The following is a 27,560-nucleotide window of genomic DNA, read 5'->3' as shown; positions in this document are numbered from 1 at the left end:
TCATTTTGCCTTTTTCTACTTCAGGAAAAAGCCCTGTAACTGCTATTCTGTATAACAGTCACTCTTGTTCTCTGAATATTTCCATAAACTCTAGCACCCAGAGAGGGTGAAGAGCTAAGATAACACGATGAAGTTCCAAAAAAAGAAAAAGAACTGAAATAAAGGCTGTTTCTGAGAAATAAACCTTTGCAGAGACGGTCAGCGCGGTATATTGACCCTGAGGCTGTACAAGATAATGAAGGCTTATGGGCGGCTCCATAACTCCAGCTGTGTGACCTTAAACTAGTTTAATTCCGCTGAGCCCTCGTTTCCTCATCTGTAAAATGGGGATAACTCACAGGGTTTGTCCTAAGGATGAAATGTGATTGATATAGTGTGAAAAACCAACTACTCGGAATAGTAAGCAATCAAAAGTGGAAGCTATTATAACGAACCGATAAAACTGCTTTTGCACCAACTGGAAGGAGACTGTTGTTAGGGACAAAAGGTTCATTTTTCAAAAGGCAGGAAAACGAGTAAAGAAGAGAATACGGGCTTCAGGCCAGCTGGTGGTAATTAAGAGCTGGAACCCAGAGCTGGAATCCCCCAGCCGCAAGAGGAGCCGCCGCCAGGGCTTTGAAAGGCGGAAGGGGCGGCCTCGCAGATCGGCGGGCGGCTGGCAGGCCAGGCCCCACCGGGAGCTGTGCGGCGGGGACTGGCTGTCGGTGTCGCGGGCCGCCGCTCGAGGGTCCGGAGACCCCGGGGCGGGGCGCGCTGCAGGAGGGGCTGCGCTCCCTACACCTGCCCCTTTCCTCCTGCGGCTTTGCCCACCTGACGCCCCCGCCCCCGGAACCCACCGGGAACCCGGCAGATGCTTCGCCTCCCTCTCCCTTCCACTCGCCGTCTCCGTCCTCTCCCCGCCCCACCCTCCCTTCCCTGGCCCCGGGATGTCTCCTCCCTTCCTAGATCGGGCTCCTTCCGTAGAGTTTGGTTTGAACTTTTGAACCCACCAATCAGCGCCGCGCGGCCGTCCTCTCTCCGCGGGCGGGTGCGACTCGGCGTCCTGCCCGCGGCCGCGGGCTCGGAGGCGGGGCCGCAGCGGCCGGGGCGGGGTCAGTGGCCCGCCCCCTGGCCACGTGGCCCGGGAAGGGGTATATAGGGTCCCTCGGGGGCGGTTCTTCCTTTTCTCCCCTGGACTCCTTGGTAGTCTGTTAGAGGGAGAACTTTGTCGCTGCCCCATCGCCTGCTCCCGCCCCGAGGAACCCTATAAGTCTCAGTCATGGTGAGTGGGGGTCCCCGGGACGTGGCGTGGGGGTGAGAAGAGCCCAAAGGGCTGGTGGAACCCGGGCGCACGTGGGCCGCGTCCCGGACGCCTCCAAGTAAACTGGCTTCTGATGGCCAGGCTGGGAAGGCCGAGTTCACCGGCAAACTTCTCTTCGGGCTCTGAAGCGCGGCCAGGACACTTGCCTTTGGTGGAAGTGGAAAGCCCTCCAGAGCCTAGTGAGAGGGCCCGATCCTAGTGAGAGGACCCGCCACAGCCGAGGGCGGACCAGGGAGCCTTCACACTGGCCCCCAAGGACTTGTGAAAACTAAAAATCCCTCCCGCCGTAAGGAATGACCTCACTTTCCCGGTGCCTTACTCACTCCGGCCCCGAAGGTGCGTCCACTCCCCGGCGCCTCCTCTCCGGCGCCCGGTGACTCCCTGCTGAGTCACCTGTGGCTCGTCCCTCGGGAGAGCTTCCAGTTGCATCAGTTCACCTGAAGGATGTAGGCAGGCTGCTCCTTTTAAAGGAATTATTAACCGTCACCTTGTTTAATTTGGCAGTTCTAATGTTAATGTAATGGGATGTTTATAGCTGAAGCTTTGTACTTAGGCCAGGTTTTTCAAAAACGTGTCCATAAAAAGATATTTTCTTACAAAACCGCTGAGTAAACAAGTACTAACAATGTGTTTCTTAGAGAAGGTCTGTTAGAGGTCTGCGTAAAATAAATCCTGTTTTTAAGCTAGAATTTGTGTATCAAATGTTTCAAAATAGTATCTTTTTTTTTTAAGATTTTATTTATTTATTTGACAGACAGACACAGTGAGAGAGGGAACACAAGCAGGGGGAGAGGGAGAGGGAGAAGCAGGCCTCCCGCCTAGCAGGGAGCCCGATGTGGGGCTCGATCCCAGGACCCTGGGATCACGACCTGAGCCGAAGGCAGACGCTTAACGACCGAGCCACTCAGGTGCCCCTCAAAATAGTATCTTTAAGGAAAAGGGGATGCAGTGAACAGACCAGTCACCCTCTTCAGAGACCACCACAGTTCTCAAAGCTAAGTCTCGCTGTAACAAATTGAGTGCTTTTCAGCAAGGGAGGTGGGAAGATACTGGTAAAAGTGTGATTCAGAAAATAATGGGGCTTTTTAAAGAAGGGCAGGAGAGCACCAGCCGCAGACGGATTTAGGCAAACACTGGCTAGATTAATAGTGTTTCACAAGAGACGGTGGCTGCTTGTCCAGTGAAAGCTAGACTGAGTCCATCACCTGTGTCTCACTTCATCTCCCGAGTGGCCAGGGGAGAGTGGAGGGAAAGCAGTGGCCATGGTCTAAATGAGAAAGCAATTAACCTATTGCACAGTGAAAGTGTTTTGGGCTTAAAAGTCAATAGAAGAAACGCTTCATTAGAGTGAAAGGCTTTTCTCAAATACTTGATCTCCTCGGCCCTGGAGCTGTCATGGACCGATCTCTCGCTCTCTCCAGCTTTCCTGGGCTGTAGAATTTCCAAAGTCCAGTTAAAAGGTAAACATGATGCAATGGTAAATAGTCACAGGTTCATTAGAACAACCAACTCCCCTTTCTCCCACAGCCCTAGAGCTGGGCAAGTAGACCCAGGTAATAATGAGCCCGGTGATGTGGTCAGGAGACCATGGGTGTTTTATGAGGAGTGTAGGCGGGAAGGAGAGGGCCATAAGTCAAAGCTTGTGGGTGATTGGGGTTTTTATTATCTCAGGTTATGAAACTAGGCCCTATGAGATCTTAGTGGTGTTGAGTTTTCTCTAACTAGTTTCCTGTTAGCAGCTTTTAAAAACTTGAAACCCTCTTATTTGGGGAAAATGTAAAGGGAGGTAGATATTTGGTGTCAATATTTTGAAAGTCCTCTGCCAGTCTGCAAAGTAGCTAATCTGACTTATGGTGAGATACAATAACCCCCCATTTTTTGTTTTCCTCTTAAATCTGGAGGCATAGATCCTATGTTCATGGCCTTATTTTACTAGGCAGGAATGAGTTTGGAAACTTATAAATGATCTTGTTCATCAAATAAAGGAAAACATTTTGCCAATATCATTAAATTCTTGATACCATAGACTTTTCCCCACAGTGCCAGAGATAAATGTGTGTATATGTTTTGGTAGGAAACAACTAATTTCTTAAGCTATTAGTCAAGTCTTGTTGACACTTCTGGCTTTTATTTCCATGTATCGCCAACCCTCCCTACTCAAGATGTGTTGATAGTGAAGGAAAAATGTTCTTCCTTACGATTAAGTTCTTCCACAGGGTTAAAAAGCTGCTCCTGACCACAGTTTTTTAAAATACAGCTAACTGCTGCTTATCTGGCATTTTCTCCATGAGTCATATGGCTGTAGTTTGCTGGTTTAAGCTGGTTTTAAAGGGAGAGGGAGAAGCTCTTGTCTTTTAAAGAATAGGATTAAAGAGGGACCAGAATGAGCTCAACAGTTACACAATCACACAGAATGAGTCAGAACTGCAAAGGGGAATTTTGCATGCCTTTAAGGAATCAGCAGGCGTATTTCCCAGGAGCCGGAGGAAATGTATTGCTATAGAACAGCTTTTATCTTTCTAAAATGGTAGAAACCTGACCTTGAATATCTAATGTGACTACAAAGCAAGGGTCTGATCTCTGGTCTTGCCTAGTAGTTCATTAACATATCTTTGGTTTTGCAAAGCATTTTCTCCGAATTAGTCAGCAAAGGCTTGTGAAATAAACCTTGGGCAGGAGTGACTTCCAGAAAGGTGATTATCTATCCCAAAGGTTAATTAGTCATTTAGGTGTGAATCATTCCTAAATGTCCCATCTGATCTGTCTTATTCTGACATTTTCCTCTCTTCTTCCCACAGCGTGAGTGCATCTCCATCCACGTGGGCCAGGCTGGTGTCCAGATCGGCAATGCCTGCTGGGAGCTCTATTGCCTGGAACACGGCATCCAGCCCGATGGCCAGATGCCAAGTGACAAGACCATCGGGGGAGGAGATGACTCCTTCAACACCTTCTTCAGTGAGACGGGCGCTGGCAAGCATGTGCCCAGGGCCGTGTTCGTAGACCTGGAACCCACGGTCATTGGTGAGTTGGCCTCAGTGACCCCCATGAGCTCCCGGGGTGAGACAATGGAGGGGGGGGTGTCTGGGACAGGAGGTCTGTCTTGAGGCTCCGCGGACACCCTGGGGTTGAGCGGGCTTGTGCAGGGGGTAAGTGAGGGGTGGCTGCTCTATTTGCCTTTTGCAGATGAAGTTCGCACCGGCACCTACCGGCAGCTCTTCCACCCTGAGCAGCTCATCACTGGCAAGGAGGACGCTGCCAACAACTACGCCCGAGGGCACTACACCATTGGCAAGGAGATCATTGACCTAGTCTTGGACCGCATTCGGAAGCTGGTAGGTTTATTCTCAAGAATAAAGTAAATAATGATCCTAAGGAAGACATTGGAAATACGTTCTTTTCATCTTAAACACAGAACTGAAGCTGAGAGTTTTCTCTTACAGCTTTAAGAGAGACCATACTGTAAGAATCCTTCTTTGCACACTGAAATGAGCTGTTGAGTGCCCACTCAGTAACCGAATTTTAAACTGGATGGTCCTGGGTTATGCAACAGCTATTTGGGGCAGGGTTAAGTGCTCCATTGCCCATTTCTGTGTCTTATAAGGCAGACTTGGGCAATTGCTCAAGGCAGTTAGGGCAATTTACCTAAAGTCAAGGTGAGAACCAGGGAGCCTTTTAACATTTTTACTGATATTTAAGACCATTAAACATCCTTGTTCATATTAATCAGCTTCCCTGCTTCAAGCTCAGATGCCCCTTTTTAGGTCATCTTAGTCACATTGAGTAAATAGGTGGCAGACTGTGACATATACTGATTGATCAAACTCCTAAAAAAAAAAAAATGGATTACGTTATGTTTGGTGCCTTAATACAGAAAGTTTAGAGCACAAGAAGCCAGTATAACACAAACTAGAAATGGCGGACACTGGAAACTTCCACAACATTGAAAGTGGAGTCAAGGGAGCTCCCTTATTACAGAAGCTAGTGCCAGTCATTGAAAATTGGAAAGTATTGAAATCTAAACACAGAAAGCAGGCTTTCTTTTCCACTAGAGCTCAGGGCCATGTGGAGTGGCACTGTGGCAGAAAAATCTTCGGTGACAGTATTAACATCGGTAAAGTTGACAAGTGTTTTGTTTGGGTCACTTTAATTAAGAATCTGGCAATCAGATGACTCTTTGCTCCTCAGGCATGTGGGCAGCTTGTAAGTAATTAACCAAAAATCAAGAATAAAAGCTTGGGTAGAGTAGCTTGTCAGGAAAATCCCATTCTAAGCCTAGCCACAACTGGTCTAGTCTGAAAAGAATGGCCTTGCGTCATTCACAGCTTCAGACTTCCAGATGTTTATCATAGTCTTCCTAGCAAAATTGGGGTTCTGGTTCCTGTGTTTACAAATCAAGCTTCAGTTATAAGCATTGACTTGGAAATCAGGACCTGCCTTTAGGGACAAATAAACCTAGTGAAACCCATCAGGGGTTCTGGAGTAAAGTTGATTAACTACCAGGACACCTGTATTTGTCTTTGGTGTTATTACTGTGTCCGTAGGAGGCTTAGTGGATTTAATTGGTACTATGCATCTGCCCTGTACATTGATCCCATTCAGAGTGTGGACCTGCAGGAGAAGGAAACTGAGGGATTGGTAGAGGATTCTGCAAATCTCAGCACTTTTGAGAAGTGAGGATTGTCAGCAGAAAACTTTGAAACGTCAAAATCATCCTTTCATAGAATGGCAGTTTGTTAACCAGAATGGCGCAGTTAAGTGGTAGAAAGCCCCAGTGACAGTAGATCTCATGGAGCTCTGGTAGCATGTCACCTTTTGCAGAGTCCATAGGCTTTCTGTTAACTAGTGTTCACTGTGTCAAGCACTATTCTAAGTACTCAATTCTCAACAACCCGAGGTAGGTTACTATTCTCCATTAATAAATGTGAAAACTGAGATTGGGAAATCAATTTGGTCAAAGCCACACAGCAAGGAACTGGTAGAGCCGGATCTGGACGCAGCCTGACTGCTAACACCAGGGCATTGGAACTTGGCTGTTCGGTCATATTCCAGCTCGGAAAGCAGCTGCCAGATCTTTATAAGACATCTATTGTCCGGGCTGGTGGTCCCAGGCCTGCCCTTGGTAGCTCTCCAATTGTGAGAAGTTGCCCTTGCCTGCAGTCACAGCAAGGGCACCGGAGGTCGCCCTCCCAGTTACTCAGACTTGGGCCTTGCATGCATTCCAGACCTCATGATTCCTCTGTTTGTGGAAATGAAAATAGTTCATTTTTAAATAGCCATTTAGCAGATTCCCCCCAGGAACTGTGAAAAGTTTCTCTGAATTTTAGTACTTAGGAGCTCGTTACAGTTGCTCTCTTAGCAAATATTGTTCAGAAGATTTAAAAAAAAAAATCTTGATCAGGGGCGCCTGGCTGGCTCAGTCAGAAGAGCGTGCGACTCTTGATCTCAGGGTCATGAGTTTGAGCCCCACATTTAGTGTAGAGATTACTTAAATAAATAAAAACTTAAAAAAAAATTTAAAAACCTCGATCAATGTAATTATGGATTCAGAGACGTCATTGCAGCTTTCACCCAGGCTAAAATTGAAACTTTTCTTTTGCAGGCTGACCAGTGCACAGGTCTTCAGGGCTTCTTGGTTTTCCACAGCTTTGGGGGGGGAACTGGTTCCGGGTTCACCTCCCTGCTGATGGAACGTCTCTCTGTCGATTATGGCAAGAAGTCCAAGCTGGAGTTCTCCATTTACCCAGCCCCCCAGGTTTCCACAGCTGTAGTTGAGCCCTACAACTCCATCCTCACTACCCACACCACCCTGGAGCACTCTGATTGTGCCTTCATGGTAGACAATGAGGCCATCTATGACATCTGTCGTAGAAACCTTGATATTGAACGCCCAACCTACACTAACCTTAACCGCCTTATTAGCCAGATTGTGTCCTCCATCACTGCTTCCCTCAGATTTGATGGAGCCCTGAATGTTGATCTGACAGAATTCCAGACCAACCTGGTGCCCTATCCCCGCATCCACTTCCCTCTGGCCACCTATGCCCCGGTCATCTCTGCTGAGAAAGCCTACCATGAACAGCTGACTGTAGCAGAGATCACCAACGCATGCTTTGAGCCAGCCAACCAGATGGTGAAATGTGACCCTCGGCATGGTAAATACATGGCTTGCTGCCTGTTGTACCGTGGCGACGTGGTTCCCAAAGATGTCAATGCTGCCATTGCCACCATCAAGACCAAGCGCAGCATCCAGTTTGTGGACTGGTGCCCCACTGGCTTCAAAGTGGGCATTAATTACCAGCCTCCCACTGTGGTGCCCGGTGGAGACCTGGCCAAAGTACAGCGAGCTGTGTGCATGCTGAGCAACACCACAGCCATCGCTGAGGCCTGGGCTCGCCTGGACCACAAGTTTGACCTGATGTATGCCAAGCGTGCCTTTGTTCACTGGTATGTGGGGGAGGGCATGGAGGAAGGAGAGTTTTCCGAGGCCCGTGAGGACATGGCTGCCCTTGAGAAGGATTATGAGGAGGTTGGAGCAGATAGTGCTGAGGGAGATGATGAGGGTGAAGAGTATTAACCTGTCTGCTACGATTTTGCACTCCGTTGTCTTGGGACTGTCTTATTTCTGTTCTGGAAGCTGTCTGTTGTGGCCCTAACTTGTCAATAAAAGTGGTGTTTCTGTTTTAAACGTTATGCTGCTTCTGTATCACAGTAAATACTAGCCCCACTTACTTAAGGCCATTTGGGGAGGGAGGAGGCTGGCACAGGATCTGCCCAATCATTTGATGGACACGGCAGGTGGCTTCAGTGCCATGCACTGTGCTAAGTGGTTTGTCTGTTTCACTGCAGATCTGGATTGATGAGCGGTGACAGAATCATTGTAAGCAAGGCAACAGGCTCAGATGGGACTAGTGTCTCTCAAACTTCAGTGTGGATGTGAATCACATGTAGATACTAAGATGTAGACCCAAATCTGAAGGGGAGCTTTGGGCACTGCATTTTTAACAAGCTTCCAGCTCCTCTTGGTGTGCTGGGACTACATGTGAAGTAGCAAGGGGCTAGGTGACCTAGCTGGTAGATGGTGGGGCCATTCAAGATGGTGGACCAAGACTCGGGCTACCAAAACTACTGCCATCAGGACTTAATATTGTCTTATAGTCACGTGGGAAGGGCTTGGAATTGTGCTGATTTATTCCACACTTAGCCAAAACCTACAACGGCAAATAAGATTGACTTGAAGTTACTGCTTGGAGAAAGTGGAGCTGGCTGAGACAACAAAATTGCAGTAGTCACAAGTTGTTACAGTATTGGTACTCGACCCAATTTATGTCCTGGGGAATAGCTGCAGTAGGAAAAGAAGGAAAATGGAGTGATGTGTGTGTGTAGGAAACCTTGGAGAGGGAAGATCCCCAGTTTGGACCTTCCAAGTACATGTTAGAAGCAGGGTGGTTCCTGATGAAATGAGGGTGAGGGAAGGCAAGGCATGAATGTCGTGAGTGGCCGGACGGTGTGGTGATGGGTACTCGGGGACCAGTAGTGTGGCCGATAAGGTGGAACTGAGCAGTGGAAAGGGCTGGGCCTCAGGCAGAATGGAGGAGCCAGTTTTGGTGCTTGGGTGCTGGCCCGAGTGGGTATGTCACACAAGTGGCAGGAGATGGGGACTGCTACAGAGCTGCACGTGTGTTCGCCTTGGCTCCATGCCTGACCGTATTCTACTGGGGCTCCGTTCCCTTCTTCCTTTTCCCACTGGTGTTTTCACCCCTGACTCAGGAAAGCATCTAAAAAACATGCACGTTCCTTTTGGGAGCACCTCCTGCCCAAGGTGCTTCAACTTAGTACCCCGGGAGGCTCCCAACAGCTTTCTTCTTAGAGTGGCCATGGTCTTAAAACGCCCTTCAAGGCGAGGTCCAGCCCAGCCCCATCCTTGAGCACAGAGACAGCTATTGCTACTTATCGGATGGGCCAGATTCCTCTTGCAGCCATGCGGGGTCAGGGATGAAAATGAACCTCCAAAAGGCCAGGCAGTCCAGCCACCAGAGGGGCACCTGGAGGTTTTCCCAATTTAGGAGATGTGCCAATTGCCAGTTTGAGCTCTGGAAGACACTGGGCACTCACATGCGAGAAGGAGTGGATACATCATCCAGCATCGGCCGAGTGTGACACCCCGTGGTACCTGAGAGGTCCATTCGCTAAGCCAGCGTTTCCCAAGCACAGTGCCCCGAAACGGGGTTTAGGGATTGCCAAGTATAATCCCTCAGTCTTCAAAACAGCCTGGTGAAACCTGAAGATAGCCTGGAGCCCCTGGGCCAGTCAGCTCTAACCAGGAACGACCCTTCCACTGACCTCAGTGAGCCTTTACAGATAAATTATTTTCTACATGTGCCAAGACGTGAAAAAGGCTGGAAACCTTTAAGCAGCCACAATGGTGTGGGGGTGAAAGAGAAGAATTAAGTTGAGAAAAAACATTCCAGTGGAGCAGAGCCTGGGGAATTGGAAGAGCAAAGTGCCAGTGGTTGGGGAGGGATCTGTCCTTCCAATGATTTTTTTTTTCCCCCTCCTGTGTTGGTGAGAGAGTGAATAGACGTTAGCCTGCAGCAAGAACAAATATACCCCAAGGTCTAGGTCACCGCTTTGTGGCTGACAATCATCTGATCTGCCCTTGAGCACAAATGGCAAGTCTGGACTCAGAACGGCTGCCACGGCTGATGCTGCTGAGGCTTGATGGGGATAAATGGAGAAAGGCTCTGAGTGCAGGCTTCGAGATTGGCTGGGGCCCCAGATTCTGGCTGTGTGGACAGAGGGCTTAGGCTGCCCTCAACTGACCTGACCAGAGGGGCAATCTTCTGCGCCGTGGAGGCTGCTGGCCACTGAGGGCCCTGTGGGCCCAAGCATGGCTGCTTTGAGCTGGGGTGAGGGAAGAATGACCAGGAGGGACGTGTGCAGGCTGCCTACTTACTGTTCTGTGTTCTGTGGCCAGTGGGGTCGAGCTTGGAGAGAGCCTGTGTTCAGGCCTCTGACTTCCGGAAAGTGTGTGGCAACTCTGAGTGGGTTGTGGGAGGAAGGGGAGGCTCCGTCAGGGTAGGAGTGTTTTGTGATCTTCACAACACCCTTGGAGGTGATGTTATACCCATTTCCACAGCTGAGGAAGTTGAAACCCAGAGAGCTTCAATCTCTAGCCTAAGGCTACAGAACAAGTGGTCAAACTAAAATTTGACCCCAGAACTCTGATTCCAAGGCCCTTGCTCACTCCTCTGCTGAGTAGTCTCCCAGGGAGGACAAGGGCCACATCTTGGGTTGTGTCGGGCCTGAGGCCCACCCGCGGCCAGCCCCTGCCTGGAGCCCTTGCCCTGGGCATTCGTCGGATCACTTTCTAGGAGCCCCATTCCCGGGCCCAGTGGCAGCAGGATGATCTAGAGTGGCAAGGCCAGCCGGTTCCCACTGTCCAGGCTGTAGCTTCTCCAGTGAAGGGGCTTTTTTGTCCAGTCCTCTCTCTGAACTCAGCGAATCCATTGTCAGCTCGTGGTCAGAGAGCTGCTACCATCCATCCGGACTCCTGCTGACACACCAGCCACCGTGCGGACGGGACAGCTCGTGCCCAGAGCACCGGGGCCAGGATGGTCAGCTCTTGTCGGTCATGGCCACAAGGTGAAGCCGGCAGAGACGGCCCAGGCAGAGCGCCCCCGGAGCCCAATGCTGGGGCAGCACAAGGTGAAGGGAATAGAGCCCCCGCGTGTTGGGGTGGAGAAGCTTCCCAGCTTCTCCCCCATGGAGGAAGTCCTCTCTGCTGACTCTCATTAGCCTGTCACTGTCCCATTTGTTCAAGAGCCTGGTTTCGGAGTTTGTCAGTCCTGAGCGGGTTCTGGGAAAACGGTTTTTCCCCCCTCCACCGTTCCCTCTGAGTCTGCAGCAGGAAAGAAACAGCAGCAGTGACGCTTGCTAGAGACTTGTCTCCTTGAGTCATAATACAGAGAATGCTTTTAAACACCTGTCTCACCACCAGGTTTCTTTTTCATTCGCTTTCAAATGAGAACAGAATGTAAAGCTACCCTAACTACACAAGAGTTTTGTCTAGATTCACGCGTTAGTCTAACTCACTGAGGGTGACGAGGTGGGTGTAAATTCAGTGTCACTGCTGTCGCCCTCCACCCCCTCCCCACACTCTGTTCTTACCAAAAACCTCATTCGGCTCACAGGACGTACCTAGCCTGACAGTAAACTAACACTAAAATGCCCTTGGCAAAGGTAATCACATCCCATTATACTATTATAACAATCATTTCCATGTTACAGTTTAACTCATTCGGTATTTTCCAAGAACCTAATTGGTGCAAGTCACTGTGCTGGATACCGTAGGGTTTATATTTAGCTTTTCTGTCTCCCACCTCCGTCCCCGCACTGTAGAGACCGATCACAGAGGCACAACCCTAATTCAAGGCAGTATGGGCCCCATGCCTGAAGAGATTGTCACACGTGGCCGCCACTGTTACGCATCTACCCCAAAGCCATCCCAGCTGGTGGTTTTCCCTGCCAGCAGCCTGCTTCTGTTCAGGTGTCGGGCACCTGTGGGCATCAGGGCAAGCTGGGCCTCCCCACCACCAGGGTGAATCTTAGTCCCAGCTGATGAAAGCAATTCCAGTTCTCTAGCCAGGCAGTGGCCAAGGGAGCAGCACGTGATGCAGTTATGGAAATGAGAGGTGAGGTAACGTCTGCTGGTGGGGAGTGGGGGGAAGATGTTCTTAGAAAACTGTCCTTGCTCTTGAAAAGGAATGCAGGGAAAGGATTTTCTGTCTCTTGCAATACTTGGATATTATTGCGTGAGTACATGATGCTTGGTGGTGCTGCAGTCATTTCATGACCATGAGAGGACAAACATGAGGACAAAAGCTAACACTCTGGGTGTGACAGAGCAGAGAGAGGAAAAGAACCTGGGTTCCTGGTGGGATGTTGAGCCCCTGAATTAACCAGCCTTGAAACTTCTCTGCCTCTTGCTTTCTCATTATGTGAGATTAAAAATCCCCTTCTTGCTTTTTTTCTTTTTTAAAAAATTTAAGTTCCATTAATTAACACATAATGTATTACTAGTTTCAGAGGTACAGGCCTGTGATTCATCAATCTCATATAACACCCAGTGCTCATCCCATCGTGTGCCCTCCTTAATGCCCATTACCCAGTTACCCCATCCCTGCACCCCCCTCCCCTCCAGCAACCCTCAGTTTGTTTCCTATGATTAAGAGTCTCTTATGGTTTATCTCCCTCTCTGATTTCATCTTGTTTTATTTTTTCCTCTCTTCCCCTATGATCCTCTGTCTTGTTTCTTAAATTCCACATATGAGTGAAATCATAGGATAATTGTCTTTCCCTGATTGACTTATTCCACTTAGCATAATGCCCTCTAGTTCCATCCATGTTGTTTCAAATGGCAAGATTTCTTTTTTTTTTATGTTATGTTAATCACCATACATTACATCATTAGTTTTTGATGTGGTGTTCCACGATTCATTATCTGCGTATAACACCCAGCGCTCCATGCAGAACGTGCCCTCTTTAATACCCATCACCAGGCTAACCCATCCTCCACTCTAGAACCCTCAGTTTGTTTCTCAGGGTCCATCGTCTCTCATGGTTCATCTCCCCTTCCGATTTCCCCCCCTTCATTCTTCCCCTCCTGCTATCTTCTTCTTCTTCTTCTTTTTTTTTTAACATATAATGTATTATTTGTTTCAGAGGTACAGATCTGTGATTCAACAGTCTTGCACAATTCACAGCGCTCACCTTTATTTATTTGACAGAGAGAGACACAGCGAGAGAGGGAACACAAGCAAGGGGGAGTGGGAGAGGGAGAAGCAGGCCTCCCGCCAAGCAGGGAGCCCAATGTGGGGCTCGATCCCAGGACCCTGAGATCATGACCTGAGCCAAAGGCAGATGCTTAACGACTGAGCCACCCAGGTGGCCCTCAAATGGCAAGATTTCTTTTTTTGATGGCTGAGTAGTATTCCATTGTATATATGGACCACATCTTCTTTATCCATTCATCTGTTGATGGACATCTGGGCTCTTGCCATAGTTTGGCTATTGTGGACATTGCTGCTATAAACATTGGGGTGCAGGTGCCCCTTCGGATCACTACGTTTGTATCTTTGGGGCAAATACACGGTAGTGCAATTGCTGGATCATATGGTAGCTCTATTTTCAACTTTTTGAGGAACCTCCACACTGTTTTCCAGAGTGGCTGCACCAGCTTGCATTCCCACCAACAGTGTAGGAGGGTTCCCCTTTCTCCACATCTTCGCCAACATCTGTCGTTTCCTGACTTGTTAATTTCAGCCACTCTGACTGGTGTGAGGTGGTATCTCATTGTGGGTTTTGATTGGTCTTTCCCTGATGCTGAGTGATGTTGAGCACTTTTTCATGTGTCCATTGTTGGCCATTTGGATGTCTTCTTTGGAGAAATGTCTGTTCATGTCTTCTGCCCATTTCTTGATTGGATCATTTGTTCTTTGGGTGTTGAGTTTGATAAGTTCTTTATAGATTCTAGATACTAGCCCTTTATCTGATATGTCATTTGCAAATATCTTCTCCCATTCTGTTGGTTGTCTTTTGGTTTTGTTGACTGTTTCCTTTGCTGTGCAGAAGCTTTTTATCTTGATGAAGTCCCAATAGTTCATTTTTGCCTTTGTTTCCCTTGTCTTTGGGGACGTGTTTAGCAAGAAATTGCTGCAGCTGAGGTCACAGAGGTTGCTGCCTGTGTTCTCCTCTAGGATTTTGATGGATTACTGTCTCACATTTAGGTCTTAAAATCCCCTTATTGTTTAGGACATTCTGAGTTGGGTTTTCTATTGCTTCCTGCCAAAAGCATACTATCTAATATAACAGGGGCACCAGGCTGGCTCAGTCGGTGGAGTATGCAGCTCTTGATCTTGGGGTTGTAAGTTTGAGCCCCATGTTGGGTATAGAGTCTACTTAAAATTTTTTTAAAAACCTTATACAATAGTTCATAGAAACTTTTGGTAAAATGATTAATAATAAAAATATTAAGATCCTTTTAAATGTGTATATCCTCTTTTCCACTGCAAACATAGCCCTGGGAGAACAAAGATTCTCTGCCCCCCAGGAGTCTTGGCTGAACTTAAGTCATAAATTGAAAGCACACAGAGAACATTTGCAGGTTTGAAAAATGTACCTTCTTCCCTTCTACCTGCAACCGTGAAGGGAGCCATAGTCTGATTTGCTGGTGGTGTTGAAGAGCGAGGAGGCCCATTCCGGGAGAACCATCTCCCCCCAGGAAGACTAGCCAGAGGATTCTGACCCCAGGGCCATCCCAAATCTCCCAGAGCCTAAGGAGGTTTTGGGCATGACTCTTTTTTTTTTTTAAAAGATTTTATTTATTTATTTGAGAGAGAGAGAGCACAAGCAATGCTCCTTCCCTTCTTTTTCCCTCTTCTTCCCTCTTACTCCACCTCCTCCTCCCCCCTCCCCTCCCCTTCTTCCTTCCTCCTCCTCCCCCCTCCTCCTCCTCCCCTTCTTCCCTCCTCCTCCCCTTCTTCCCTCCTCCCCACCTCCTTCTCCTTTTTTTTTTTTTTTAAGATTTTATTTACTTATTTGACAGGGAGAGACACAGCGAGAGAGGGAACACAAGCAGGGGGAGTGGGAGAGGGAGAAGCAGGCTTCCCGCCGAGCAGGGAGCCCGATGCGGGGCTCAATCCCAGGACCCTGGGATCATGTCCTGAGCCGAAGGCAGATGCTTAACAACTGAGCCCCCCAGGCGCCGGAGCTTGACTCAAGACAAGAACCAAACCAGATTCCGTGGGCTCCAGGGTATGAATGGGGATCACTCCACGGCTTGTTCCCCTGTGTGGAGGCCCTTGGATCCTTGAGAGAAAAAAGCCTGTGAGGTCCTCTCTCCTCTGACCCACTTGATTTGCCCTACTCTTTCTCCCTTCTGCCCTCTCTACCCCAATCCTCATCTTTTCTCTCCACTTCTATCTCTCCCTTCCTTCTCTCTCCCACTTATCTCCCCCTTTCCCCATCTCTGTGTTCCAGCGGCGTGCTGGCCACTGAGTGCGGTCACCTCAGGAGGTACAAGAGTTTCTGCTTCCTTTTCACCTTCTTCCCCCTCCTCCTCCCCTTCTTTTTCCCTCTTCTTCCCTCTTACTCCACCTCCTCCTCCCCCCTCCCCTCCCCTTCTTCCTTCCTCCTCCTCCCCCTCCTCCTCCCCCTCCTCCTCCTCCCCCTTCTTCCCTCCTCCTCCTCCTTCCCCCCCCCCGTCCCTGCCCCTTCTTCCCTCCTCCTCCTCCCCTTCTTCCCTCCTCCCCCACCTCCTTCTCCTTTTTTTTTTTTTTTTTAAGATTTTATTTACTTATTTGACAGAGAGAGACACAGCGAGAGAGGGAACACAAGCAGGGGGAGTGGGAGAGGGAGAAGCAGGCTTCCCGCAGAGCAGGGAGCCCGATGCGGGGCTTGATCCCAGGACCCCGGGATCATGACCTGAGCCGAAGGCAGACGCTTAACGACTGAGCCACCCAGGTGCCCCCTCCTCCTTCTTTATGTGCAAGTAATATTTTCTTTCTTCCTCTGGTTGCTAGTACCATTGTACATTTTTGGTGAAAGTTCACCCTGCTGCACTGAGAACTTCTAACAGACACTGACAATGGCGCTCTCTGGCCGGAGCTGATGCACAGGTTCCCCAAGCGCAGGCCCGGCTGGGCCCGGCTGTCAGAGGAGTGTCTGCGTGGCCTGCAGGCAGGGCAGTTTGTAGGGGATCAGACTCCTTGAACTTGACTGCTCAGCTGTCACCAGGCCTCTCCCCACAGGAGGTAGGGTGAGATGGATGGCAGGGTGTCATGACTGCAGAAAGGAGCCTCCTGGCAGCTGGCCTGACGGGCAGGAGCCCCTGTCCTGCTCCTCCGAGGGGCATGCATGTGCTCCAGCCTGCGCCTGCTTAGAGGGGGCAACCAGGGCTCCTCTAGCTGAGGCCATGAGCCAGGGCCCCCCCTCTTCACAGCCCGTGGAACTGTAAGTACCGCCTCCCACCACAGCATCTTCTTTAGGAAAGTGGGGGAGGAGTGCCTAGTGCCCCAGAGTTTCCTGCTCTCACGTTCCGCAGGACCAGACTAAAGGGCTCATAGAAATTGTCTGGAGGAAGGAAGTCTGCCAGGTGGGCCGGCATCAAGTCCACAGCTCCTCTCGGGCACTCTGGATCAACGGAGAGTTGGGGTTGAGGGAGGACATCACTGCCCTCCTTGGACTCCCTGACTGTGGTCTACTCTGAAAGTGGATCCTTCAGCTGCAGATGAGATCACATGTATGTTCCAGCTCTGGTACCAGCCCAAGACAGGCTGCCCCTGCTTTTCCCATCTCTTCCCCTCTCTGTATAGGGACTGCTGCTCCTTCTCATCCAGAGGATCTTGGCACATCACCCTGTGAAGGAAGAGCTTCAAGCTCCTGGGGAGCAGTGCTCTGAGACCCACCGTGATCTTTAAGAAATGTTTCTTTTATTCCTTGAGTCCCCTACTCAACAACCTATCTGCTTGGCAAAAATGTCAGGGATCATTTAAGCCTGAGATGCCAAGACACTTTACTCTTAAAGGTGCTCCTGTGGGCACCTGCCAAGAACAAGAACATTCCCTTACACAACCATATTCCCATCTTCACACCTAAAAACAGAATAATCATTCCACAGCATATAATACCAAATTATTACAGTAGCGCTTCCCCCCCCCCTTCAAATCCGGGACCCAATCTAGGTTTATACATTGCATTTAGTTGTTGTATATCTTGGTCTCTTTTTTGGTCTAGAACAATCTCCCACTGTAGTGGGTTGAGGAGTGGCCCATTAAAAAGATATGTCAACAACCGGGAACCTGTGAATGTGACTTTATTTGGAAGAAGGGTCTTTGCAAAATGCAAGATCCTTAACTAAGGATCTTGATATCATCCTAGATTAACTGGGTCCCCAAATCCAATGACAAGTGTCTTTATAAGAAAGAAAAGAGAAGACACAGACACAGAGGAGAAGGCCGTGTGAAGACAGAGGCAGAGATTAGAGATGCAGCCACAAGCCAAGGACCACCAGGAGCCACGAGAAGCTGGAAGAGGCAAGGAAGCCTTCTCCCCTAGAGCCTTTGGAGCTACAGGCCTCCCAACATCTTGATTTTGGACTTCCAGCCTCCGAAACTGTGAGAATGAATTTCTGTTTTTTAAGCCACCAAGTTTGTGGTAATTTCTTATGACATCCCTAGGAAATTAATATGCCCACCTTTAAAAAAAAAAAGACACTGACTTTTTTGGGGCCCCTGGGTGGCTCAGTCGGTTAAGCGTCTGCCTTTGGCTCAGGTCATGATCTCAGGGTCCTGGGATGGAGCCCCGCGTCGGGCTCCTTGCTCAGCGGGAAGCCTGCTTCTCCCTCTCCCTCTGCCCCCCAACGCTTGTGCGGGCTCTCTCTCCCTCTCTCTCAAATAAATAAAATCTTTAAAGAAAAATGACACTTTTTAAAGAGTCTAGGAATTGTACTATGGAATGTCCCAATTCTGAAACTGTCTTCAGATTGACCTTTTAAAGTCATAAATCAGATCAAGTCATTCCCCTGCTTAAAACCCTCCAATGGCTTTTCATTGCATTAAAATAAAATAAGCTATAAACTCTTTACTCTGATTTACAAAGCCCTGCATGCCCTGACTCCTTCCCACACCTCTGACGTCACCTTGCCCTCTCTCCTCACCCAACTTGCTCTAGCCTCACCGACCTTTCTCTAACTCCTCAGACATGCCAAGCTCATCCCAGCCTTACCCCTATGCTCTGGCTCTTCCCTCTGCCCAGGTGACAACCAAATACAATTCTTGATCCTTGATCCCAGATTGGGGGAAATAGTTAGGAAGGACATTATTGGGACAATTGGGGGAATTCTAATAGGACTATTTATTAGATAATATTGTTCTATCAATGTTAAATTTCTTGAGTGGGTTAATAGTACTGTAGGAAAATATCTTTGTTCTTAGGAGATGCATGCTGAAGTATTTGGGGGTGAAATATCATGATGCCTGAATCTTAATTTCAAAGGGATTGTGGCAAAATATTGACAACTGGTAAGTCCAGGAGAAAGGTATACTGGTGTTTATAGCAGGCTTCTTTCAACTTTCTCTGGGTTTGAAACTCTTCAAAATAAAATGGGGAAAAAGATGGACAGTTTAAAGAAAAAAACTTAATCCTGGAATACTCAAATGTTCGTGTGCATTAAAAATCACCTAGGAAGTTTGTTCAAATGCGGATTCTAGAGATTCAGAAGACCTGGGTGGGGCTCTGGAATCTACTTTTTAACAGTCCCTCCGGTGACTCTGCCAAGTCCTCAGGCCACACAGTGAGAAGGAAAATTCACTTAGCATTCCATGTCCATAAGCTGCTCTCCTGTTCTCCAGCTGAGGGGTAGCTGATTGGAAAGGTCAGGAAGGCAGGTGGAGATGTGATTTTATGATGGGGCAGGACTGGAGATTGTGAACACAGTAGAAGATGAGGATGCTGGGGGTGGTGTTTGAAGGCAGAGAATAGATTTTGCCCTGCTTCCCTGGCTTTTTGCTTGGGGGTGGGAGCTGCTGGGGTGGTATAGAGGAGGTTCCTAGGAGTCAGGGCTCTGAACTCCTAATACCAGTGTTGCTATTCTATTTTACACACCCTTATGAATTTTTCTCAGCTATAGAAAGGAGGTCCAATAATGGTGAATTCCCCAAATTTCAGTGTTCCAAGAACCTTGAGTCTTAGATGTATTTGGACTGCAGACATGTCATTCTAGCTTCTGACCAGAAGGTGGCAGCAACACATCTCTCTTTATTTTCCAGACCACCTATCATGGGAGACTTTTTTCAGGTGCCTCAGAATTCCCTTCAGTTTAACCAACATTTATTTGACCTAGATCCTATGCTATACTCTACAGCCACAAAGGTGACTAAGACCCGATCCCTGCCCTCAAAGATCGTATTGTCAGGGATGGGGGAATCAGATATATAAACAGATTAGTGCTAGTTTTCTAGCTGTGTGACCTTGGGCAAGTTGCTTAACCTCTCTGGGCCTCAGTTTTTTCAACTGTAGAATGAGAATCATAATAGTACCTATGCTGTAGAGTGATTAGGAGGATTAAAAATAATAACATGTATAAAATGTATGCCACATAGGAAAGGTTAGCTATTACTATATGATAGAGTGAGAAAAATGATGGGATGGAAAAGATGCCCAGAGTGCCCCCTAACTGGGAGGAGTGGAGCCTCCAAAGGGAGATAATGGGGAAGGGATTCCACCTGGTGCAGCCAGTCAGTCAATGGGGACCCTGTGGCCGGACCAGCCTGGGAGAGAACCCACTTTGAGAAGTGTGGAGCCGGAATCCTCCTAGCTGAGGCTCATCTTGGCTCCTACAGGGCCAGAGCCCAGAACATCAGCAGCTCCTGACCCATCAGGATGTGCCTTCCTGCAGAGGGAGCCACTCTTAGCTTGCTGTGCAACCTCAGACAGGCAACTATGTCCCTCCAAGCCTTGAGTTCTACCTAAGTGTTGGGGAAAGGAACCCGCAGAACCACAGGATGGTGCTGAGTTCCACATCTGGGCACCACGGAGAGTCGGCTGGATAGTCAGCCAGCACAGGGGAAGCAGGACTTGGAGCTAGGGGTGTAAAGGGTGCACTAGGAAGGCAAAGAGATCTTGAGGATGACATTGGGCTATCCCCAGGATGTGGACTGGAGGTCGAGCCAGTCCTAGATCTCTGAAGGGCAGGGGGACCCCAGCTGACACTTCATTACAAGTAATCAGGGCTATGGCATGGGTCCTCTGTGTCTCAGTTTCCTCCCCATCACCCGGTAGGGGAAGAAGGCCATCAACAGTGCTGAGCACCTGCTATGAGCCTCATGACATGCTAACTACTTCATGCACAAGTAGTACACGAAGTACTTAGATCTCACTTACATGTCACAACACACAGGGATGAAGGTGTCATCATCTCTATTTTACAGATGAAGAAATGGAAGCTCAGAGAGGACAAGTAAGTTGCCAAGGGTCACACAGCTCAGAAGTGCCCAGGCTGGTGGCCTGATCTTTTCTCCCATGACCTTCTCCTTCATTTGACTTTAGCCTCCGTTGACCACTCCCTTAAAAACACCCTGGAAATCTTACCATTCATCAATACCCCAGCTCCAGAATCACAAATTCATGCATCTCACTCTCTGAAAACAACTTCCTACCCTCTTGGTGCCTCTTTCAATTCCCCTGTACTAGGACTGTTCTTTGGCCTTGCCTGGGAGGCCAGCTATGGACCTCTTTACTCTCCCAGTCTCCCACCCTCACCTGCCCACACACCCTTTCTTCATCCAGCTTTGAGTCCATGGCCTGTCGTTCGGTAGCACTTCCCAGTCAACTTCATTGCTCACCTTCCTTACAAACCCCTGAATGCATCTAATTGTCATTTTTCTCCAAGCCTTCACCGGAGCAGCTGGCTAATCCTTGTACAGCACATATTATGTGCCAAGCACTAAGTGCCTCACATATTATAACTCAGCTAATCCTCCAATACTATGAGGAAGGTACAATTCTTATTGCCCCATTTATGGATAAAAAAAATGGAGTGAACAGAGGTGAAATCACTCACCCAAACCCAAAAGCATATAGCTAATTAAATTGAGGAGCCATGATCACACCCAGGTGGTCTGTTCAGAGTCCATGTCTTCATCAGTACATTGGGGAAAGATCAGCCAGGCAGTCCTTGGCTCCTTCTGCCCTGGGTCCAGAACCGCTCTCAGCCACTAGCGGGGACAATCCAAGAGAAGTCCAGATCCTCACTGCATTCGGCAGCTGACTATATCACTTGGGAGATCAAGAATGATAATAGTAAAACTAACTTACATTTCAGCCATTATCGTATGTGTCCTAAGTATTTAATCCTCCCAGCAACAGTATGAGGTAGAAGTTACGATTATCTACATTTTACTGGGGGACATGGAAGGACATTGTAACAAGCCTAAATTCCTACAACACACAATATTGGAGTCAGATGGGAAGCTTGGCAGCTGGATGCCCGAGCCCTGGCTCTTAACTGTGACCCTTTCCTACCTTTCTTTTGGCCCTTTCCTACCTTTCCTCCTGGCTCTTTCTGAATAAGGGGGAGGAGTCTTCTCTGACATGCTGGCTGGCCTGGTTCCCCCACCCAGGCCCCGACCTCACTCCCTCCCTCCACAGCTCCCTGAGCCCTGCTGAGGAGGCCCTGGTCCCCTCTCCTTTGAGGCACCGGGGTGGTAAGCTGGAAGCTTAAGCAGCGAAAGGCTGGGAGCTCCACCTGCAACTGCCTGGGCTCAGCCCAAGGGGCCTCTACGCGATGCTCAAAGGCCCAGATCTACCAGCAGCGACCTATAAAGACAGGGCCTGGGAAGGACCAGCTCAGGCTCCCAGTTTGCTCCCCATGGACAGCAGACAGGGACGGGGCAGGGCCTGGGCTGGGGTCGATGGGGCTCCAGGCCAATGGTAGCTGGGGCTCAGAGCCTAGGCTGTGGCACAAAGCACCAACGCTTCCCCAGCATCCACCCCCTGCCCATACACACACAGCCGCCAAGCCCTTACCCCCAGCCCAGGCTGGACCCCACCCCTCCCCACTCCTAGAAGTCAGGGGGACAGGCCCAGGTTTATCCATCCTGTCCCCTCTCTCCCATCCTCCCTCTTCCCATTCCCCTGGCAACCAAACCAGACCCATCAAGGAGAAGGACCTGGCAGCTGTGCAGGGAGAGACTAATGGCCCGGAAGGAAGGAGGGGCCTGGAGAGGAGACGTGAAGAAAGGCGGTAGGGATGTGAGCAGGCGGGCGTTGGTCCATCTCAGAGGACACACAAAGGAGGGGAGGTTCCTCTGCCCTGCAATGCTGAGGAGCTGGCTGGCCAAGGAGCCGCCCTCCTCACCCCCTCACCCAGAGATCCAGCCTGGAGTCCCAAACCATCTTCCCCAGATGCCCAGCTCTAGTCCTCAGGGCCTGTCTGAGGTGGACCTGTCCGAGCTGGAAAGCCCTGGAGTCCCTGGCGGCGGCAGCCCCATGGCTCTTGGCAAACCCAACAGGCCTCAGCACCCTGGCTCCTGCAGACCACCTGAGCTGCCTCTGTCCGCTCCGGGGCGGCCTGTGCCTGAGTTCTGGAAGCCGCAGACATGCAAAGGCCAGACGTCAGCCCTCCTGATAACTGGGGTGGGGGAGGGCCGGAAGGGAGGTGCGCTTGCGTGTGTGATGTGTGTGCCTATCGGTGATGTAGGGCTATTGTGCATATGCATCTGTGTGCACGGGCTTGTGGATCTGCTTTGGGGCCTTCTCTCTCCTCTTTCAGTCCCTGGACCACCAGCGATGGGCGCTTTCTCTTTCCCCATCTCTTCCCCATCCAGCCCCACCCATCCCTGGGTACCTGAACTCCTCAATACTGGTAGCCGGTTCCTGCCAGCCCGTTCATCTCTCAGCCTTGGCAGCAGCTGCTGCCCTCAGCCCCCTCCCCTTCCTACCTCAGGAATCGCTTTGCTTCCCGTAAGGCCCATGACTGAGCAGCCATTGGTTGGGGGAAGGGAGAATCCAGTAAAGCTGGACAGCCTACAACTGGCTCGTTCAGCTCAGCCTCTGGCCGGGCACAGACCCTCCGGAGTGGGACCCAGAGCTGGGCGCAGCCACCCTCAGCCCCCCACTGCTGGGCCCACCCTGTGGCAGCCCAGTGTAGGTCCAGGTTTGGGAGCTGTGTCTTTAAGGCTGAGCCATCAGCAGGCAACCCCCTGGCCAAGTGTCCAGAGGAGGGGGAGGGGAAATGGCCAGTCCATTAGCCGCAGAGCTGGCGCCAGGCAGCAGACCTCCACAGGGCCCTGGGGATTACGGAGGGATCAGCCCTTCCCCCCCCTTAGCTCCCTCACCGTCCTGTCCCCCATTTCTCCCTGGGTGTGGTAACAGAGGGGTAGCTGACAGCAGGTAAAATCAGGGCCTAGCCTGCAGGGGACACGTGGGGGCATAGGCCCTGGGGCCTAAGCCAGGCCAACTCTCCATCTGCCCAGGGCCACCTCCTCACCACTCAGGCGCCAGAAGCCTGCCCTATAACCTCCAGTCCTCCTATCCCCCCCTTTTTCTTACTGATGTATAACTGACCTAACATTGTATTAATTTCAGGGGGACAATGTAATGACTCTACGTTTGCGCATCTCCGACTTTTACCAGCTCTCTCAGGCGGGAACCCCAGCTCCAGTCAAGCCCTCCCACCCTGGGCTCCCGCTCTGGATGCCCGCTGGAAGGTGCTGACCCCCATCCCAGGCCTGCCGGTGGTCGCCAGGCCCGCTTCCCTCCCCGCCAGCAACAGGGGGAAGCAAGTAGGCAGGGTGCCAACAGCCTTGGCGGGAGGGTGCGGCTCTCCTGCTGCTCCGCAGGGGTGGGGCGTCCCCCTCCCCACATAGCCCCGCCGTCAGGCCAGTGGGAGGAGCTGCCCGTGCCCCCCCTGAGCCTGCAGGGCTATAAAGCCGCCTCGCAGCGGTCTGCAGCTCCCTCCCAGCTCCCGGACCAGCTCTGCCAGCGGTGACTGCCCATCCTCGGCCGCCATGAGCCACCCGTCGGGCCTCCGAGCCGGCGTCACTTCCACCTCCTACCGCCGCACCTTCGGGCCACCGCCCTCACTGTCCCCCGGGGCCTACTCCTATGCGTCCAGCTCCCGCTTCTCGAGCAGCCGCCTGCTGGGCTCGGCGTCCCCCGGCTCCTCCGTGCGCCTGGGCAGCTTCCGCGGCCCCCGGGCGGGCGCGAGCGCCCTCCTGCGCCTGCCCTCGGAGCGCCTCGACTTTTCCATGGCCGAGGCCCTGAACCAGGAGTTCCTGGCCACGCGCAGCAACGAGAAGCAGGAGCTGCAAGAGCTCAACGACCGCTTCGCCAACTTCATTGAGAAGGTGCGCTTCCTGGAGCAGCAGAACGCGGCCTTGCGCGGGGAGCTGAGCCAGGCCCGGGGCCAGGAGCCGGCGCGCGCCGACCAGCTGTGCCAGCAGGAGCTGCGCGAGCTGCGCAGGGAGCTGGAGCTGCTGGGCCGCGAGCGCGACCGGGTGCAGGTGGAGCGCGACGGGCTGGCGGAGGACGTGGCGGCGCTCAAGCAGAGGTCAGGGGGCAGGGCCGGGGCTGGGCGGCGGCCGTCGAGGCGGCTGCTCCTCGCTCGGCTCCCTGCCCGGCCAGCCGCCGGAGGGAGTGGCTCCCCTCGTCTGCCCAGGCGCGTGCAGGGAGCAAGCTCGCCCGCGGGCTCTCACCGTCCCCCCCCCCCCCCCAGCGTGCTGCCTCTCTGGGGAGGGGAGGGAGGAGCCACCATGTCTGCCCTGTGTCTAAAGGGGGTCCCCTCTCAGCTCCCAGCCCGTTAGAGACAAAGTCGGGCAGCTTGAAGACCCCTCCTTCCTCAGAGTCCTGGACGGTAGCAGCCTCTAACCTAGACCCTGGGCTGCGCGGGCTGATGCTTGGGCGGTGACCCTGCAGCTCGGCCTCTACCCGTTCTGCTCGCCAGGTTGGAGGAGGAGACGCGCAAGCGGGAGGATGCGGAGCACAACCTCGTGCTCTTCCGCAAGGTGAGCCCGGGCCCCACGTCAGCGCAGTCTCCCCACGTCTACCCCCGCCTGCATCTAGGGTGACAAGTGTGGGCGCCAGGAGGCGACCAGAAGCCTCCAGAGACAGGCAGGGAGGGCCTGGCCCTTCCTCGGCCTGAGCAGTCCCTCCCTGCTCTTGAACCCCCACTGCCACCCCCTTAAGGACGTGGACGACGCCACCCTGTCCCGCCTGGAACTAGAGCGCAAGATTGAGTCTCTGATGGATGAGATTGAGTTCCTCAAGAAGCTACACGAGGAGGTAGGTGGGCCGAGTGTCAGTAGAGGCTTCGAAGGTTGCAGGTGGTCTCCTTGGAGCTGAAAGGCAGGCGCTGGAGAAGACCGGCGAATGCGGCGGAGGACTCGCCCTAGGGAAGAGAAGTGAGATTCGCTGGGTAGACGCAGCCCCTCAACCCGCCCTCTACAGGTGGTTTGACTCCCACCCCTGCGCCACCTGGTGGCGAGCGGCGGAACTGCACTCCGTCGCTTGGCCGCCGGCTTGGAGCTCACCGGGGCGCAGGACGCGCAGTCCTCCGCGCGCTGCACTCCCTGGCACCCCCTTCCGTTCATTCGAGTGTTTCTCCTCTTTTCTGTGCGTGAACTGCGCGGCCCGCATGGGATCCGCGCGGCAACCTCGACAACTTGTCGTCCTGGGCCGCAGGAGCTGCGAGACCTGCAGGTGAGCGTGGAGAGCCAGCAGGTGCAGCAGGTCGAGGTGGAGGCCACCGTGAAGCCTGAGCTGACGGCGGCGCTGAGGGACATCCGCGCGCAGTACGAGAGCATCGCGGCGAAGAACCTGCAGGAGGCAGAGGAGTGGTACAAGTCCAAGGTGCGAGGGCCCGGGCGGGCGAGGGAGGGCCCGGGCGAGCGGGGCGCTGCGGGGAGCGCGTGCCGTCAGCTCACGGCCCTGTTGCCTCGCACGCCGCAGTACGCCGACCTGTCCGACGCCGCCAACCGGAACCACGAGGCCCTGCGTCAGGCCAAGCAGGAGATGAACGAGTCCCGACGCCAGATACAGAGCCTGACTTGTGAGGTGGACGGGCTGCGCGGCACGGTGAGTACCGGGCTTGGCGCCCAGGCCCGGGGAGGGGGCGCCGCGGAGGATTAAGGCTGTTCCCCCAGTGACCCCCTGCCGCCCCCCCAGAACGAGGCGCTGCTCAGACAGCTGCGGGAGCTAGAGGAGCACTTTGCCCTGGAGGCGGGCGGGTACCAGGCGGGTGCCGCGAGGCTCGAGGAGGAGCTGCGACAGCTAAAGGAGGAGATGGCCCGGCACCTGCGCGAGTACCAGGAGCTCCTCAACGTCAAGATGGCCCTGGACATCGAGATCGCCACCTACCGGAAGCTGCTGGAGGGCGAGGAGAGCAGGTGGGGGGCAGGGCTGCTGGAGGGTGGGAGTGTAAGGGATGGTAGGGATTGGGTGTTCAGGGAAGGGGCGGGGCCTGGGCCCAGTCGCTGACCCCTTGCTTCGCTCCCAGGATCTCCGTGCCAGTCCATTCTTTTGCATCCTTAAGTATAAAGACGGCTGGTGAGTCTCCCACGCCTGGCTTCCAATCTGCCTGTCCCCTTGTCCGCTTCTGCCCTGAGCAGACTCTTGCTGTGTCTGCCTCTGCTCAGGGATCGATTCTGTCCATGAACTACTGAGTCCTAGTCTGTACTCATGCCCTGCTCCTCATGCCCGGCCACTCCCCTTCCCTCATAGATGAGAGTGAGGGCTTAAAAGGAGAGACACCGCAAGCCTCCTCTCTTCCACCCCTTCATCCTACTTTTTCCAGTGCCTGAGGTGGAGCCTCCTCAGGACAGCCACAGCAGGAAGATGGTTCTGATCAAGACCATTGAGACCCGGGATGGGGAGGTGAGATGGACCACTGGAGCCCAGGACCCCATCATTGCCCACATTATTTCTGAGCCCCCACCTGGCTGCCGCCGATTTTAGAGTATTGAGGGTTAGTGGTCTTGGGGGCTAGAGGGAGACAGGGAGATAGAGAAGGTGGAGAGATAGGAGCCTCAGCTGGTTTTGCTGGAGAAGGAGACAGCATCCCCAAAGGAGAGCAAAGGAGGGTGGTGCTCAATGGTTTGTGCCCTTCACATGCTTTGCCCCAGCAGGTGGTGACTGAGTCCCAGAAGGAGCAGCACAGTGAGCTGGACAAGTCTTCTACTCACAGCTACTGAACCCATGGTCCAGAGCTCCCTGACCTGCCCTAGGCCTGCTCCAAGTCCCAGACCCCAACACCTGTACGGAATTAGTCCTCTCGGCTCTGCATGCGTCTAGGGGATGGCACAGGTCACCCCTTCCCTGCCCTGTGGCCAAGCCCTACCCAGCCAGCAGTACCTGGCCCTTCTCTTCCTGCCCTGACACATATATATGATCTGTGTGTTCCCTTTATTGAGTCCTGGTAAGAGGCTGGTGATCCCCAGATCTATTCTCCTCCTGCCATTATCCCATGACCAGTGGAGCGGGCCAGGGTCTGAGTTTCACTTTTGAATCAAATAAAACTGCTGTCAAGAGAAACGTCTCCAGTGCGTTTGTGTCTGTGGAAGTGGGGGTGCCTGTGGGGAGGGGGCTCAGCAGTATTTTCCCCTTGTCTCTAGTCTTTTTTTTTTTTTTAAGATTTTATTTATTTGACACAGAGAGAGGGAACACAAGCAGGGGGAGGGGGAGAGGGAGAAGCAGGCTTCCCGTGGAG

General features: G+C 52.0%; 2 protein-coding genes across 13 annotated transcripts; both read left to right on the top strand.

Moving 5' to 3' along the window:
- Positions 1 to 1,105: 1,105 nt before the first annotated feature.
- On the top strand, positions 1,106 to 7,985 carry LOC135364434 (tubulin alpha-1C chain). The gene is made up of 4 exons (XM_064591318.1): positions 1,106 to 1,261; positions 4,099 to 4,321; positions 4,484 to 4,632; positions 6,900 to 7,985. The coding sequence occupies exons 1-4, from the start codon at positions 1,259 to 1,261 to the stop codon at positions 7,872 to 7,874; spliced, it is 1,350 nt and encodes a 449-aa protein (XP_064447388.1). The 5' UTR covers positions 1,106 to 1,258; the 3' UTR covers positions 7,875 to 7,985.
- A 147-nt stretch (positions 7,986 to 8,132) lies between these two features.
- PRPH (peripherin) lies at positions 8,133 to 27,379 on the top strand. 12 transcript variants are annotated; one of them, XM_064591309.1, is made up of 10 exons: positions 8,133 to 9,644; positions 17,237 to 24,407; positions 24,801 to 24,861; positions 25,043 to 25,138; positions 25,538 to 25,705; positions 25,805 to 25,930; positions 26,021 to 26,241; positions 26,352 to 26,401; positions 26,649 to 26,819; positions 26,980 to 27,379. In XM_064591309.1, the coding sequence occupies exons 2-9, from the start codon at positions 23,866 to 23,868 to the stop codon at positions 26,807 to 26,809; spliced, it is 1,425 nt and encodes a 474-aa protein (XP_064447379.1). In that variant the 5' UTR covers positions 8,133 to 9,644; positions 17,237 to 23,865; the 3' UTR covers positions 26,810 to 26,819; positions 26,980 to 27,379. The 12 variants fall into 12 exon arrangements, 11 of the variants coding, with proteins under 11 accessions (XP_064447379.1, XP_064447377.1, XP_064447376.1 ...); XM_064591307.1 differs by having other exon boundaries at positions 11,699 to 24,407; XM_064591306.1 differs by having other exon boundaries at positions 8,133 to 16,598.
- The last annotated feature ends 181 nt before the right edge of the window (positions 27,380 to 27,560 follow it).

The sequence above is a fragment of the Mirounga angustirostris genome, unplaced genomic scaffold (assembly GCF_029215605.1).
Source record: "Mirounga angustirostris isolate CCGP_5_RB_7025 unplaced genomic scaffold, mMirAng1.0.hap1 SCAF_5, whole genome shotgun sequence".
Lineage (NCBI taxonomy): Eukaryota > Metazoa > Chordata > Mammalia > Carnivora > Phocidae > Mirounga > Mirounga angustirostris.
This window is presented reverse-complemented; position numbering and strand designations above follow the sequence as displayed.

What these genes read in the sequence shown, in the direction of transcription:
- LOC135364434 (XM_064591318.1), top strand. An exon ending in CCTGGAACCCACGGTCATTG is followed by an intron (nt 4,322 to 4,483) that starts GTGAGTTGGCCT and finishes TGCCTTTTGCAG; the next exon opens with ATGAAGTTCGCACCGGCACC. An exon ending in TGGACCGCATTCGGAAGCTG is followed by an intron (nt 4,633 to 6,899) that starts GTAGGTTTATTC and finishes TTTCTTTTGCAG; the next exon opens with GCTGACCAGTGCACAGGTCT.
- PRPH (XM_064591309.1), top strand. Translation starts at nt 23,866, where the DNA reads ATGAGCCACCCGTCGGGCCTCCGAGCCGGCGTCACTTCCACCTCCTAC. An exon ending in ACCTCGTGCTCTTCCGCAAG is followed by an intron (nt 24,862 to 25,042) that starts GTGAGCCCGGGC and finishes CACCCCCTTAAG; the next exon opens with GACGTGGACGACGCCACCCT. An exon ending in CTGGAGGGCGAGGAGAGCAG is followed by an intron (nt 26,242 to 26,351) that starts GTGGGGGGCAGG and finishes CTTCGCTCCCAG; the next exon opens with GATCTCCGTGCCAGTCCATT.